Genomic DNA, 16,373 nt, shown 5'->3' on the forward strand with positions numbered 1-16,373 from the left:
CCATAGTATTTATACGGGATATTTCGTATAGTTATCCAGAATCCTAGATAGACAGAAAAAAAGAGAAATCAATTTAAATGCTGAACAGCGTTCTGGATCTCTTTCTATCGTTTGTTTCAAAGAGAGACGGTTATTGACGTCGGTAGTAGACACGCGCATACATTGTCGCCATTTAATATGAATATAGAGAAAATTAAAGCGTTCCAAAAAGAAAAACAACAACAACAAAATGAGCCAACAAATGAGATAAATCAATAGATGAATTTTGATAATTTGTACGATTTGCTTCCAATAGATTCGATTATCTAATCGAATCAAAGAAATTTCTTTAATCGTTAATGTTTCCAAACAGGAAGAAACAACAAATAAATAATCAAATTGTTTTTTTAGCTCTTTTTTTCAATTGTTTTTTAATATATCCGGTGTACAAAATGATTCATCAAAAATCAAAACGAACAACATCACCAACAATAATAATTTGGCTGTGATCATAATTGTTTGTCATCTGGCTTTACAATATGAATAATTCATCATTAATAATATAATCGTGAATTTTTCTCCTCTCTCTCTTGCTCAATCGATTCAATCACAATACCAAAAATAACGGATTTTCTGTTGTATTTAAAACGATGATGATTATGATGATGATGTTGGTGGTAGTGTTTTGTATGATCTGTGATCATCATTATCATCCTTTACATGAATCAACATTAACAACCAGAGAAAATATAGAGAAAAAATTTACGGGTTAAGAAATGAGAAACTAAAAATATTAGAAATAAAAACAGAAATAAAATGAACAAGAACCATTGAATAAACTTTTGAAGTTGTCTTATGGTGTATACATCTTTGCATTTGAATTTCTTTTATATCCGTCGATTTACATATAATATACCCGAATAAATATTGTCTTCGTGATCATCGACAACATTTTTTTTCCATCAATTCAACTTTGTCGTTCTAGTTCATCATATGATTGTTATTGTTCTTTTATTTCTCTCTCTTTATTATTTCTCTCATACTCTTTTTTGGTGTTTGTTATCCTGAAGAGTTTCTCGGTCGACCAACCAAACAAAAACCAACCAATCAAATCAACAAAACATTAGTAACGAATGTCGTGTCGAGGTTGGTCGGTTTTTATCTTTTGTTGTTGTTTTTACAGTTTTGAGTTTGTTTTTGTTTTTTCCCAACTGATGTGATGTTGTCCATCTTATTCCGAATTTCATCATAAATTTAAATTTTCCGATTCAATTATTTGAATAGATTTATTCAATGTACGCCATTCGACAAGTGCATTATTTTCAGTAGATTGTCACCAATGTTTATCAATCGTATCATATAAATTCATCAAATTGAATGGCTATTTGTGTTTCTAAAAATTGTTTTCTTCCTTCACACTTCGGATCGTTCATGTCCAATTGTGCTAGATAATGATACTGTCGTAGGATTCAATGATCATCTGACTGTTACTTCATTATCATACGCCATCGCCATTTATATTGCTTAAACTTCAGCTTTAAAATTTGATGTCGATAAATCATTAATTAAAGCGTTGTAACTAAAATTGGAAATCTTATCTTCATTAACGACATAACATACTTGGAAAAAAGGCCATCAATTGAACGCAAACAAAAAAAAATTTCCTCTTTATTCGGCCATTCTATATAATTTTGTGATTTCATTTTTTTCATAATTTTTATAAACATCAAATCAAATTGTATTTATTTCATCGTCATATTAAAATCCACTTTTAAAATGTCTTCAGTATTGACGGAAAATGTTGTACTTGTTCGTACAAGATCTCATGATTTGAATTCGGTGAAAAAACTCAATTGCTGGTAAGTTGTGTAATCGATAGATCAATTAATCAACAGAAAACTTTCAATCTTCATTGTTATAAGTAATCACTCCTTTAATCTCTTAGATTTAAATTTCTTCAGTAAATGAATGAATGGATAAGAGAGAATGATATCTTTACAGGTTTCTGTAATTACATTGACAAAACCTCGAAGGCTAAAAAGAATTTTTGTCATTTGGTTGCTCTTGATTAATCAACCATTTACTTTTTACATTGATTATTAATGTTGTTATTTTGTTTCCTTCTTCTTTTTTTCTTGTTAAATCATCGATATATTTGATTGATCAGTCAATAATTATCGAATATAAATAACAGCAAGTGATGATTTGTAGAAATAAAAAAAAATATTCATCTTATCTAATCAGTGTGGATAGATAATAAGTCAGAAAAAAGATCGAGAGTTATTTGAAGCTATCTATCTGTATAGGTGTAACAGAAAATCTATCTAGAAATCATTATCATTATCATGTCAAATATATTTCTATTAATAAATAAACCGTTATCTACCATTCTCAATAAAAATGTCGGACATCACTTGTTATCAGGTTTTTTTTTATTATGTGTGTGTCTTGTTCACCTATATTTTTTTCAATATTTATTCTCATTCAGCTAGAAATAAAAAAAAATTCGACCAAATGATTATCTCATATTATTGTTTACTGCAGTCTACATGTCTAGAGTTTTTTTCTCTCTCTTTGTGTGTGTGTGTTGGATGTTGTTCAACTCTCATCTTATTTCTATAGTTGAAAGATTTAAATTTTTCTGGTTCAACTATTATTTATTCAATGTTGATGTCCATCTGATGATCTGCCAAGCCTTTTGGGATAGTTGACCTTTGAAAAAATGATCTCTTTACGAGAGTTATCTTTTTTTTTTTTGGAAAAAAATAATACTGATGATGTTTTTCACGATTAATTTAAATTTCTCATGTTTTGATTTTTTTTTCATTAGTTTTATTTGATCTTAATTTTTTTTTCTTCACCTTAACACAGGGGATGCACATTAAAAGATGTATCGATCGTGAACCGAATGCCCAATGTAGAAGTTATTTCATTGTCTATAAATAGTATCGATACATTGCAATATTTCTCATCATGTACAATGCTACAGGAATTGTATCTGAGAAAAAATGAAATTAAAGATATTAATGAAATTCTTCATCTTTCACAATTGCAATTTCTTAAAAAATTATCATTGGAAGATAATCCTTGTGCCAATGTTGACAATTATCGTTTAACCGTACTTAAAGCGTTGCCAAATTTAGAATATCTGGATAATGTCAAGTATGTTTTTGTTGCATATAACTTTCATTGATAATCCGATCGTTTATCTTAAATATTTTTTCATTATTATTTCTTGCACAGAGTAACTGCCGAAGAATTATATCAGGCAGAAAAATCGGGTCGTGAATTAATATGGCCTGGAACCAAAATAGTCGATGATATTGATGAAGAAATTATTGAAAATACAAGTGGAAATTTATATGATATATCACGAAACTATCCCGAAACAAAAACAACGTATCCGACATCATATCCGGAACAAGTGTCCAATAACAGCAGTAATAGCAGTAGCAGTAGTAGTAATTGCAATACGGTTACCTTAAGTAATGGATTATCACAGCAACAAAATGAACAATATCAACAACAATCAACAATGAATGCTGGTGGTTATATTGATCAACAGTATTTAAATAATAGTGGTTCGGAAAATGGTAGCACAAATTCGGTAATTAATTCATCATCATCATCTTTGTATGGTAACAATAATACATCAGTTATGAATGGAAATCGTAATTATCAACCACAACCAATGATGAATGGTAGTAATAATAGTTCATCGAACCTACCGCATCATATTCCACAGGCCAACTTACAAAAATCGGCTAGTCCAAATAATCATATAAAAAAGACAAACATGGCAAAGGCAAACTCTTTATCGGATTATAATATTTACAGTACAAATGGTAACTTAGTCATCTATGATTGAAATGATTAAAATTTTCATTGTTATTTTTTTTCTTGAAAAAAGGCAATTTTCGTTGTTCTTCACCAGCCTTATCAGGAAATCCTTATGAACCGATGGAATATGGTTATGAAAATGGACAAAACATTCTACTTAATAATAATAATAATAATAATAATACTGGTCAATCTTCCTATAATATGCCGAATGTGAATTCTATTTCGAATAGTTCTACTCGTGCAAATCTTCACAGTTCTTCATCGACATCAAATCGAGAACAACAGCAACGAATCTTGCCTAAAGGCGGTAAAAATCGAGTATGTTTTTATCTTTTCAATTACGAATCGTTGATTCAATTAATATTTTTTTTCTTGAAAAATTAGAATGCCAACATTCTTTCAGCTGTACTTTGCCTAATAAAAGAACTTGATTATGGAAGTTTAGAAGTGGTAGATACAACTATACATTGTCGAATGGAAGAAATGGAAGATTAAATGATAATCCACTAATAATTTTTGCTGCAAATTTGCATCAAGTGAATCGAAAAATTCCTTTGATATTATCGAATTTTGTTTCATCATTCATATTTCAATTGTGATTGCCAACAAATCATAATCGAAATTTCATTTTTTTAAAATTTATTTAAAAGTAGCTTAATTTGTGACATTCCATTAATGATACTTTTCTCCTTTTGTTTGAAAGTTTCTTCCATTTTAAGTTTCCAATAACTATTTTTGTTTTCTTTTTTTTCAAATCATTCACAATTTCATTTTGATATTTTTAAAATTCAAAAAATAATTTATATATGATGTCACTAGATGGCTGCAAGTCAATACAAAATAAACATTTCCGATTTTTACTTATGCAATTATAAAAAGGCGTGTCTTGCCTATGTATACTTTTTCAGGCAATTTTTCTCGTCAGGCAGCGTGGTCGCTTATCGTGAGCAAATACACAAAAAACACACACTCATCGAAACTTATTCGATTTGTTTTTATTCCAATTTGCTATTAAATTAGAAAAAAAATGACTCAAACTATCGTCGGCGATAAACTAGAAGAAGAAGTGAAAATTGAAGATCAAGGTAAAGTAATACAAGTAATTAATGTCAGAAAAATTATTCATCAATTTGTCATCATATTCTCCCAAATTTAATAGGAAGTGGATCTGAAGAATCTGACGATGATTCTGATGCAGTTGAAGGCAATGAAGTAAGCAATGATATTGTAACAGAGGACAATTTGGCTGCTGCCGCTGCCAATATCTTATCACAAGAGGATGCTGGTTCAAAAGGCAAACAATCTCGTAGCGAGAAAAAAGCTCGTAAAGCTATGTCAAAACTTGGTCTTAAATTGGTATGCCAATTCTGATCCGAATAAGTTTACCTTGTTAGCCATAACGATTTTTGTCAATTTTCTAGATTCCGGGCATCAATCGTGTGGCCATAAGAAAATCGAAAAACATTCTTTTTGTTATTAACAAACCAGACGTTTATAAATCTCCTGCAAGTGATACTTATATAATATTTGGCGAAGCTAAAATTGAAGATCTTAGCCAAAAAGCACAGATGGCTGCAGCCGAAAAATTTAAAGCACCAGAAGGAATCGCTGCTGGTCTTTCGGGTGCTGATGGTCAACCAGGTTCCGCTGGTGAAAATATTGCCACAGCAACCATACCCGAAGAAGAAGAAGAAGGTGAAATTGATATGACCGGAATTGAAGAGAAAGATATCGAATTGGTCATATCACAGACAGGTGTTACAAGAACCAAAGCTATAAAAGCTCTTCGTAATCACGATAATGATATTGTCAACGCTATCCTGGAATTGACTACATAGATTAGCATAACATCTTAAGAGGAAAACATTCAACAACTATTTGTAGTTATCTTATTAATAATTTCCGAAAAAAGGATTTATATGCTTATGAACAACGGTCTAAAAACCAATTCAATTGTTTTATGTAAAACTGAATAAAAACATTTATCTAATTTTGAGCGCCACCTTTGTTGTTTTATTTTCGTTTTGGTAAAAACAAAAACGAAAGGATTAATTTGATGAAGATATGGAGGAGAATGTTTGTATCGAAACGCATGTACGTCAATATCCATAATTATTTCGGGTTTTTTTAAATTTTTTCTGCTTTACCGAAATCTTTTAGAGTTTGCGCAAATTGGGAAAAAATATATTTAGTTTTTCACATATTATTTTATCAGGTTGATGAGTCCAATGCAATCTCTATCTATTCAACCATGGCCAAAATCTTGATATAACAAAAAAAACTCTAACCAGCTTAACCTATAAGCAATACAAAACATCCACAATTACAATTAACAAAAAGAATAAATATTGCTTTGGACACACATTTTTACGTGAATGCAACGTTATGAATGTTTTTATCATGAAAATTTTTTATTGATCACTTATGTACCACTACCATAATCAATTATTGTATATTGGCGGGCTAGAATGTAGCGCCATCGAGTGTTGAAAAAATTTGACCCTTTGAAAGAAGAAAAATGATTTTTTTTTCGATACTCATTTTCGAGTTTGCGCCGTTTTCGGATTCAAGTTTTACCGCCATATAAATAACGACGAATAAAAAAACCAAACCAAATCGTTTGTTACCGCCTTCAATAATGGTATCTTCTGGCTACAGCGCCATGGCAGCCATATTCGATGGTTATTTTTCGTTTGGCGAAATAAGAAAAAAAAGTAGCAACACAACAACAATTCTTTTTCAAATGCAATATATGCGCGCGCGTATTTTTCTTATAATGTCCATTTTTTTGTCCAAAATTTTCGCTCGTTTTTTCTTCTTTCGCTGACTGTTGTTTGATGATTTGGTGTGCTGCTTGCTTTCACATTCACAAAACAAAACATGCTGAAACACTCAATTCAATTCATTCAATTTCGGGGTTGATTGTGGATTTACACTAAAAAAACCAGGTTAGATATTAACTAAAAAAAATTACATATCTTCTACATTTGCCTCTTCTTTTCGGGAGCGTGTTTTCGCTGTGTGTGTGTGTGCGATGATAATGATGATGGTAGTAGTGGCGGTGATGTTGTAGTTGTCTGATACATCGTATTTTTTTTATATTCATTTACAGAACTTTATGTTGTGTATTGATTTGACTTTATACATACACACACATTGATTGAATTGAATTCGTTATATGTGTGTTCAGGTTTTTTTTGCTTGTTTGTATGCGTGCTCTTTTTTTACCACTTATATATCTTTCCAAACAAACATCTTTTTTTTTGATGAAAAAGACGAATTCGTTCGATTTGGTTTTTTTTTGTTTCAATTCATTCTATTGCTCTCCCTCTTTCTCTTTTTCATCATCACCATCCTCATCCTCCTCATCGACACTAAAAAAACCTCAAAATACAAGACAAGCCAATAAGCCAGCAAGAAAGCAACAACAACAACAACAAAAGTAAAAAAAACGAAATAAAAAATCATTGCGACTACTAACAACTGTTTTGTTGCATTTGCATTTTTTCTTTTTTTTTCGATTCAATACATTCATCCAATCCATTTGGCTGGCATTCTCTCGATTGATATATTTTGTATTTTTTAGCCTAGAAAAGAAAAAAATACCAGCCAAATAGTTGATCATTTCATCAGTTTCTTTACTTGAAGAATATTTGATCGTATTGCCGTAGTCATCATTATCATAATCATCATCGTTGGCGTCTTGTTTTTTGTCGTCATCCTTTCGGCCACCGCCATCAAAAAAATCTAAAACAATAATAATAACATCAAGGTACTTTATTTCTTGTTGATTCTATCGACGATAAGCATCATTTATCGATTAAACAGCAAAGAATTACACCATCATTCATCAATAATCATTATAGTTTGCTTATTTTTTTCTATGAAGTGATTTGAAATTTCCCAAACACATTTAATTTTTATCAATGAGATCTTTGAATTTCCGTTTATTGAAAAAATTATGAACAAATTGATTATTTTGTGTTTGTGCTAATATATGAATGTGTGAGTTGAAAAAAATCCGGAAGAAATGATCATTGATTCATTCATTTTACCATCAAAAATCTTCACAGTTCATACTGATATCATTGTCATCTTATCATTTTTCCAGATTTGATTTATTCACACCTGATTCAATAGATTCTTGGTTTTCATCGTTTAATTCACTTGTCGATTTATCCTTCCATAAGAATTTTTTTATTTCAAACGAACACTCTTGATGTTCAAATAATATTTTGTAATTATCTAAAGAATCAATGATTAAAAGGACAAATGTTTTTACTAACCGTTTTTTTCTTTACATTACAGAGCTGAAATGATGATTATAAAGCCAAAATTACAAACATAGTCAATATGAATACAGCAAATGTGACGGCGAATAATATCGTCAATGTTGCGGCTACTGCAACGCAACCACCACCAACAGCTAATATAACGACGATAAAAACGCATCAACAACCTACCGCAATTTTACATCAACCAAGTACTATTTCAATACCAGCGACAATTATAACAGCTACTTCAAATGAGACAAGACTCAATAAATCATCAACAGCGAATCAAACACCACCACCGACTCAACAACCAACATCCGTAACATCCACTTCAAATCATTCAATTCAGAATCATGAACCTCAATCTTTGGTGCAGCATTCATCCCCCGCAACCGCAACATTTACGATTCATGCTTCTACTGGTGTGACACAAACATTGCAAACAATACCGAATAATTTAGTGGTTACTAGTGCTGCCAATGTCGTTGGTACAGCTGGACAACAACAACAAGCTCAAATTCAAACAGTGAATGCTGTAGCAAATACGACTTCGATAATCCATCCGGTGACAATCACAGGTATTACTACTACAGGTTCATCATCGGTAGTTTGTACAGCGACCATTTTACCTACTGGAGCGACTGTTAGCACTGCTGGCGGCCATCCACAAGTTACCGCCATTCCTGTTGGACCTAATACTGTTCTTAAAGCTCAACCAACGATGACAACATTACCTATTGGACAAAGATTTCAAGCGACTAATGTAGCCATTGGCACTTCCAATGTTCCATCATCACAACCAACTGGCACACCCATTAATGCTTTATTCATTCATCAAGATCCAATCGCTTCGCAGAAAAATCTATCAAACAGTGTTGCTCATGCGACAATGGCAACAACATCGAATCATCCCCATCAGCAATCGCATGCATCCATTCAACAGAATTCGACAACTACAGCGACCGTAATAAATACAAGTAATGTTTCAGTGGCCGGTGTACCTGGTACAACAACGGTTACTTTACAACCAATTTCATCACATTCTAACAGTCAGCAACATCACGCGCCTATATTCGTCCAAACTGGTCCTAATACTAATTCGAATACAGCCACGCCGAATAGTGCCATTTTTCATCAAATAGGTCACCATCATCCAAATTCGTCATCACAACCGACACCATCGTCTCAACTGCAACAACAACAACCAACCAATCTATCGACGATTAATTTATCTACCTCTTCAGTGCAACAGCAGCAATCGGCACCAACGCCATCCCAATCGGCACCACAACAACAATTTCAAAGATTGAAAGTTGAAGATGCACTTTCCTATTTGGATCAAGTAAAATTCAAATTCAATGATAGGCCGCAAGTGTATAATGATTTTTTGGACATAATGAAAGAATTTAAATCACAATCTATCGATACTCCGGGTGTTATACAACGTGTTTCAAACCTGTTTAAGGGTCATCCAGAATTGATTGTCGGATTCAATACATTTTTACCCCCAGGATACAAAATTGAAATACATTCGAATGATCAGGTGAATGTATCAATGCCAAATTCAACAAATGTTGTTTTGATGCCAAACACCCCATTAACACCATCGACGCATCAAAAACAATCTATATCAGCTGTTACAGCTCCTGCTGGTCATGCGATTGTTGCTTCAAGCCAAAACATTCATCAGATTCCGAGCAATTTAGTTAGAAGTCCTTCCTTAACATCTTCAAACCAAAGTCTCCATCATGGTGGTCCTCCGAGTCATCATTCACATCACACTTTTGGTAATTCTATTTCACCGCGCAATGAAACAACGAACTTATCGTTAGCATCGACATCTTTACCGCATTCAACAACTCAGAATTGTCCTTCGTTCAACCAAAATCGTATTGAAACGACATCAAATCACAATCATCGATCTTCTTCTGGGCATATTGATTCAAATTCTAGGGCTCAGGCAACGACAATACATCATCATCTTGTTAATGCAAGCCAACAAAATGCCGCTAATGTGCCTGGAAGTGGACCAGTTGAATTCAATCATGCCATAAATTATGTCAATAAGATTAAAAATCGTTTTCTTGATCAACCAGAAATATACAAACAATTTTTAGATATATTACAAAGCTATCAAAAAGAACAGGATAATTCAGGGCAAAAAATTCTCACAGAATCGGAAGTATTCAGTAAAGTTTCGAAATTGTTCGAAAATCAACCAGATTTATTGCAAGAATTCAGTCAATTTTTGCCTGATGCTCACAATTCAAGCGGTGTTATTGCTGGTGGTGTTGTTACACATACGTTGCATCCAAATCAAGCTACAAACGCCACTTCTCATCATCATCATCATATGAACAATAGTAATAATTTAATTAATTCTTCACCATCATATAGCATTCAAAATTCAGCAAATCCGACCACATCATCATTGAATCAATATGGCCACCATCATCAAGCTAATCTAGAGCTTAGTAGCTCAAATTATACCCATCAACCACCTAGCCAAACTGTTCCTATAAGTCATGAACAACATAATTCAATGTCCATAAAAAAGACTATCAGCGTGATCAATACGAATTCGGTTATTCCAAATCGAACTTCGATTGCAAATTCAAACACCCCGAATGCATTTCCAAATGCATTTCATCGTACGCCTAAACGCTCAATATCAAACAATCAAATCGAACAATCGAATTCTCCACATGTTTCGTTGAAGGTTAGTATACCGTTTTTTGTTACAAAATACTCACTCATAATGTTTTTGTTTATCAAATTTTAGCGTTCCAAATTGGTACCATTTCGTGAAACAGCTACTCCTGAAGCTGGAAAATATATGGGAGACCTTGTTGAATATGCTTTTTTTGATAAGGTATTATTATAATATCTCTATTTAGATTTGATTCTAATTTATTTAAATTCTTTATTACAGTTACGATTGGCAATGAATTCCCCATATAACTATGAAACATTCTTACGTTGTTTGATTTTGTTCAACAATGAAATTGTCAATCGTTCTGAGCTTGCCCAACTTGTTCATCCATTGTTTTTACAATGTCCGGATTTATATAAACGTTTCAAAGAAATGTTGAACATTAAAGAAGGAAGTTTATCAATGAATTCGGCCAATCTTACGAACCACAATCTCTACTATAATTTGTACAACAATCCATATATGAATAGTTTGAGTAATTCATCATATCATACAAATTCGTATGCTAATAGTAGTATAGGTCATCTGGAGGGTCTCAGCAATCGTATTGCATCATTTCGTGATCGTCGCGATAATGAATTTGCTGAGGTGGATTTCGCCTCATGTAAACGTTATGGTGTATCGTATAGAACTATACCAAAGTCTAGTGCTAAACAAGAATGTTCAGGTCGTACACCACTTTGTCGTGAAGTGTTGAACGATACTTTAGCATCATTTCCGTCATGGTCTGAAGATTCGACATTCGTGTCCTCACGAAAAACTCAATATGAAGAATATGTTTATCGTTGTGAAGATGAGCGATATGAACTTGATCTCATTATCGAAACAAATCTTTCTACCATCAGAGTTCTAGAATCCGTTCAAAGGAAAATGGAAGCCATGACTTCAGAAGAAAAAAGTAATTTCAAACTTGATGATACTTTGGGTGGAAGTTCGCATGTCATTCACATAAATTCCATACGTCGAATTTATGGAGAAAATTCCGTTAACGTCATTGAAGGTAGGTCAAACTGTTGATTTTTTTGCGTGATTTTACATAATCCTTTTTGTTTTTTATGTCAAGGAATCAAAAATTCTCCTGCAAATGTCATACCATTAGTTTTACGGCGTCTTATTTCAAAAGATGAAGAATGGAGAGACGCGCAAAAACAATTCAATCGAAATTGGCGGGAACAAAATGAGAAATATTATTTAAAATCACTAGATCATCAAGGAATAAGCTTTAAACAGAATGATATCAAATTTTTACGATCGAAATCCCTATTGACCGAAATTGAAAATATTGCAGAGGAACGAAGTGAACAAAATGAACAACAATCCTCTCAATGGCCATCGCAACATTCGAATGGCAACGACAATGTGAATGATACATGTCAATCAGATGATCGAAAATCCGAAACGCTGCAAATGCCACACATGATTTTTGCTTATCCTGATAAATCGATGATAGATGTCGCTTGTAATCTTATCATCCATCATGTAAAACGGCAAACTTCTATCCATAAGGAAGATAAGCGTAAAATTAAACAATTGATGAGGCATTTTATACCAGACTTATTTGCTACACCACGTGGTGAACTGTCCGATGATGAAATCGAAGATGAACCCAAAAATGAAAAAGCTAAAACTCTTGGTAAGTGTTTCACATATTCTAATGAATTTTGTGATAATAACCTGTTTACATTTTTGCAGAACACATTAAATTGGAAAAATACAATGACCCCAACAAGAATGAAAAAACTGAAATCAAGCCACAGCCAATGTTGAATTCTAATCCGGATGAAGAATATTCGCTATTTTTTGTCAACAATTTTTGGTATTTGTTTTTCCGATTACATAACATTCTCTGTGAACGATTGAGCAAGATGCATAAGCGTGCTCAACAAATTGCCGCTGACGAAGTCAAAGAAAATCAAAATCGTAATTTATCACCATCTTCATTACTTCGATTACGAAATAATCGTAAGTATTGTAATATATGGCTTTAGAAAATCTAATCATTTTTTACATTCATTATTTCTTTCTTAGCAGATGTCAAAGTTGAAAATTATTTTTCCACTTTAGTCGATATGATCAAACAAGTGCTTGATGGAAATCTTGATTCAACCCAATATGAAGATAACCTACGAGAAATGTTCAGTATTCATGCTTACATTGCCTTTACTTTAGACAAAGTTGTACAAAACATTGTCCGTCAGGTAATGAATTTAGTTATTGTTTTAAATCGATATTCATTATTTATTTTGTTTTAGCTTCAACATATCGTCGTTGATGAATGCAGTCAACAGTGTACAGAATTATATCTTGAAGCCGGTAAATCGGGATCAGCTGGTGGATTATGTAATACTGCTCAACAAAGAGCTGAAGCGGAATATTCATATCAGAAAAATATCGAACAAATAATTCCCGATGATAATCGATATAAAATTGTTATATACAAAGGTGAAGGTAAAATTACGATCGATTTATTGGAATCAAACGATGATGACGATGAAGATTCAACAAATGATGGTGATGACGATTCAAATATACCTCAATCGTCGCGTACATTACGATCAACGACTAAAAACATGTCTGCTAAAGAAAGAGAGAAGTGTCTAATGAATGAACAAAAAGTGAATGAATTGGTCGCAGAAAAATTTCTCGCAAATCCTCCTTTTCTAAAGAAATATGTTCGTAAACATAAGGGTTCATTTGACCCTATCGCCCAAATGAATAGTGATTCGAACGAAGCTGGACAACAATCTCCAAGACCAAATGAAGAAACTAATTCTACTAGCAACAGTTCTGAAAAAGAATCAAATGATCTTCCGAACAGTACTAATGATGAAAAAATTACGAATAAAGAAACGGCATCGGACATTAACCAACCAGCCATTACCAAAGGCGATAGTGAAAATCGTTCTTCTTCGGCTAATGCTGCTACTAATAATGATAAAAATAAGACGAAGGATACAACTGATGCTAATAATGAATGTGAATTTGACATTCATCGTTTCAAATCATTAATATTCGTTCAAAATGAAACGGTTCTATACCGGAAAAATATCGATAAACCAAGAATGGTAAATTGATTTTGTTTTTTAATATATAAATTACAACATTTATTAACACAGTGGAAAATTTCAATAAAAAAATTTTTTCTTTTGCTTTATCATTTATCCTTTCCCGTTACCTTGTGCACATCCGAAATATAATGAAAAATAACAGAGTCATAAGAAGATATCTCAGTCGAAATTTAAACGATTCAATAAGTGGTATTCAGATTGGGTCGATGCCAATTGTACCGAAAGTAATAAATGCAGATATGAAAAATGGTTACTCGAACAGGACACAACTGGTTTCCGGTTGAATCAATCGGAAAACAACGATGATCAGCCGATAATTGAAAAATCTGTTGATATAAAATCGGAAAATGAACTAAACAATGATGATGTAAATGAAAATTCTAAAAATGATGAAAAATTGAAAACGGAAATATCGCTTAAAGTTTCCGAACAAACGACACCATCATTATCATCAATTGAACAACAACAAGCATCAACAAATACTATAACAACAACAAATGTAGATTCAAATGTTGATTTAGTTGAAAAATCCGCTGATAAAGATTCAATTACCGGCACTAGATCCGAATCAAAGAAAATAATACAAAAAGTCAAATTTGATTCTGAATCAGTGATACCATATCGTACATATTATAAATATCTATTTAAATCTTAAAAAATTTCCCTTTCACAATCATTCATAAAAAATTATCATCATTAAAACTGAAACGAAGATATAATATATAACTTTTCATCATACTAAGAAAAACGAATCTATTTGAACTGATTATGTAATAATTTTTTATACATAAATATTTATTTTTCAAGAAAAATATTTTGGAACAATAGGCCTCATCATTTTTTTCCATTATCCTGATTTGTTTTGATTATAATTATCAAATGTTATCATTTTAATCATTGATCTTGACATTTTTTTTTTTGCTTGCTTTGTTCGTAAGCTTGATTGTTATTTTTGTATTATATTTTTTTTATTATTCATTTTTTCAATTGATGATTATTCAATTGCTTAAAATATATTGATCACATTTAATGATAATGACACAGAAACACATCCATATATATAAATAGAGATTCGAATTCGATTTTTTTTTCAATCCATCAACGGTCTTATTTGATTGATTCTTTTTTTTGTCATTTTTTTGCTCATTGTACAAATTTCATTATCAAATGCTTATCAATAAAATAAATCATAGAATAAAATAATGTTTTATTTGAGTTCAAAATTGAAGATACACAATGTGGTAATTTTTTTAAAACAACAATTTTATCCGCTCAATTAAACATTTGGCTAAAAAAATTTGTTTGTTTTTTTTTTTTTTTTTTTTTGGTATTCTGTTTATGATGTAATGAAAAACTTTCAAAATAATCATTATCATTGTTGAATGAGAATAAGTTGTTATATAATTAAAATGATTTTTTTATTTATTTCAGAAAGTTGTTATTTTGGAACTTTTATAATCCGCCATCATTATCATTATGATCATCATATAATTTTTGTTGATTTTGAATTTTTTGTTCTTGTGGTTACAAAAAGTTGTTTCACAGTTTTGTAGTCGTTGTTCATGATGATGGTGTGTTAAATAAAATTAAATTTCGAAATGTTTTTAGCTTACTTCTCTATCTTGAAAGTTTTGTTCATTATTAAAGGGACTAATTTTATTATTATAATGGTCAATTGGAATTGAAATCAAATTCATCTTCTTTCGTTAGTAAATTTATTTTCTTGAGAAATATTTGTCTTGTGATTTTTTTTATAAACACCCATACAAATATATTCGTAGATTTTTTTCATTAAAAACTTTAAAAGGTATCATATTTTCACAATGGACTGTATATATTTATCGTTTTACATTTGTAGAATAGGATTTTATTCATCATTAAAGCTAACAAAGAAAAAAATCAACTGAAAAAAATGGAATGTCTGGAATCTGTCATTTTTTTTGGAAGAAAAATCGTAAAAAATTATTCGAAAATACAAAAGAAAAAAATGAATATATTTTTTTTGTTGAATTTTTTTTTGTCATTGTTGAAGAATGTCGAATAAAAATTCAGTCAACATTTTTACATGATGGAACAAACATCAACAACCACAAGCAAGAATTCCGGTATGGGAAAAAACCATTTTCACTGGTTTTTTAGTTTGTTTAAAAGAATTCTGTTTTGGACATGTTCAATTGTTGTTGTCGTCATTCATATAAAAATTGTCGTTGAAGAAGAATGGTCAAAATAAAAAAAAATTCTTATTTTTTATTCATTACCATGTTGTGTGGAATATAATAGTAAAATACAAATGTAGAAACCAAAAACTATCCAAAAATTGTCTTTTATATGGGTGGCAAAAAAAACAGTCAAACTAGATGTAATCTAAGAGAGGAAGAATAGGGAAAAATTGCAAAATTTCTTTTTTTTTATAAAGGAAAACAAAAACTCTTTTTTTCACAAATATTCTGTAAATGTCGTTCGACTGTGATTGTTTCGTTTAGATTGATTTTACTA

The 16,373-nt window shown here is 31.4% G+C and overlaps 3 protein-coding genes across 5 annotated transcripts; all 3 read left to right on the top strand.

The window, feature by feature from the left end:
• Nucleotides 1-59: 59 nt before the first annotated feature.
• Nucleotides 60-4,765, top strand: LOC113793050 (uncharacterized). Its single transcript, XM_027343017.2, has 5 exons — nt 60-1,838; nt 2,851-3,141; nt 3,223-3,824; nt 3,890-4,140; nt 4,207-4,765. Exons 1-5 carry the CDS (start codon nt 1,756-1,758, stop codon nt 4,315-4,317), a joined length of 1,338 nt encoding a protein of 445 aa, XP_027198818.2. The 5' UTR covers nt 60-1,755; the 3' UTR covers nt 4,318-4,765.
• On the top strand, nt 4,729-5,818 carry LOC113793052 (nascent polypeptide-associated complex subunit alpha-like). Its single transcript, XM_027343020.2, has 3 exons — nt 4,729-4,907; nt 4,982-5,178; nt 5,244-5,818. The coding sequence occupies exons 1-3, from the start codon at nt 4,850-4,852 to the stop codon at nt 5,658-5,660; spliced, it is 672 nt and encodes a 223-aa protein (XP_027198821.2). The 5' UTR covers nt 4,729-4,849; the 3' UTR covers nt 5,661-5,818.
• Nucleotides 5,819-7,138: 1,320 nt separating this feature from the next.
• Sin3A (SIN3 transcription regulator family member A) lies at nt 7,139-15,105 on the top strand. 3 transcript variants are annotated; one of them, XM_027343048.2, is made up of 10 exons: nt 7,139-7,264; nt 7,409-8,059; nt 8,131-10,815; nt 10,879-10,968; nt 11,029-11,809; nt 11,873-12,442; nt 12,502-12,771; nt 12,838-13,007; nt 13,062-13,874; nt 14,020-15,105. In XM_027343048.2, exons 3-10 carry the CDS (start codon nt 8,176-8,178, stop codon nt 14,530-14,532), a joined length of 5,847 nt encoding a protein of 1,948 aa, XP_027198849.2. In that variant the 5' UTR covers nt 7,139-7,264; nt 7,409-8,059; nt 8,131-8,175; the 3' UTR covers nt 14,533-15,105. The 3 variants fall into 3 exon arrangements, with proteins under 3 accessions (XP_027198849.2, XP_075676723.1, XP_027198850.2); XM_075820608.1 differs by lacking the exon at nt 7,139-7,264 and having other exon boundaries at nt 7,440-7,594; XM_027343049.2 differs by lacking the exon at nt 7,139-7,264 and having other exon boundaries at nt 7,442-8,059; nt 12,841-13,007.
• The last annotated feature ends 1,268 nt before the right edge of the window (nt 15,106-16,373 follow it).

The sequence above is a fragment of the Dermatophagoides pteronyssinus genome, unplaced genomic scaffold (genome assembly GCF_027571235.1).
Source record: "Dermatophagoides pteronyssinus isolate colony J.1.1.1.1 unplaced genomic scaffold, Derpt_VIB-CSIC_2022.12 sq0007, whole genome shotgun sequence".
Lineage (NCBI taxonomy): Eukaryota > Metazoa > Arthropoda > Arachnida > Sarcoptiformes > Pyroglyphidae > Dermatophagoides > Dermatophagoides pteronyssinus.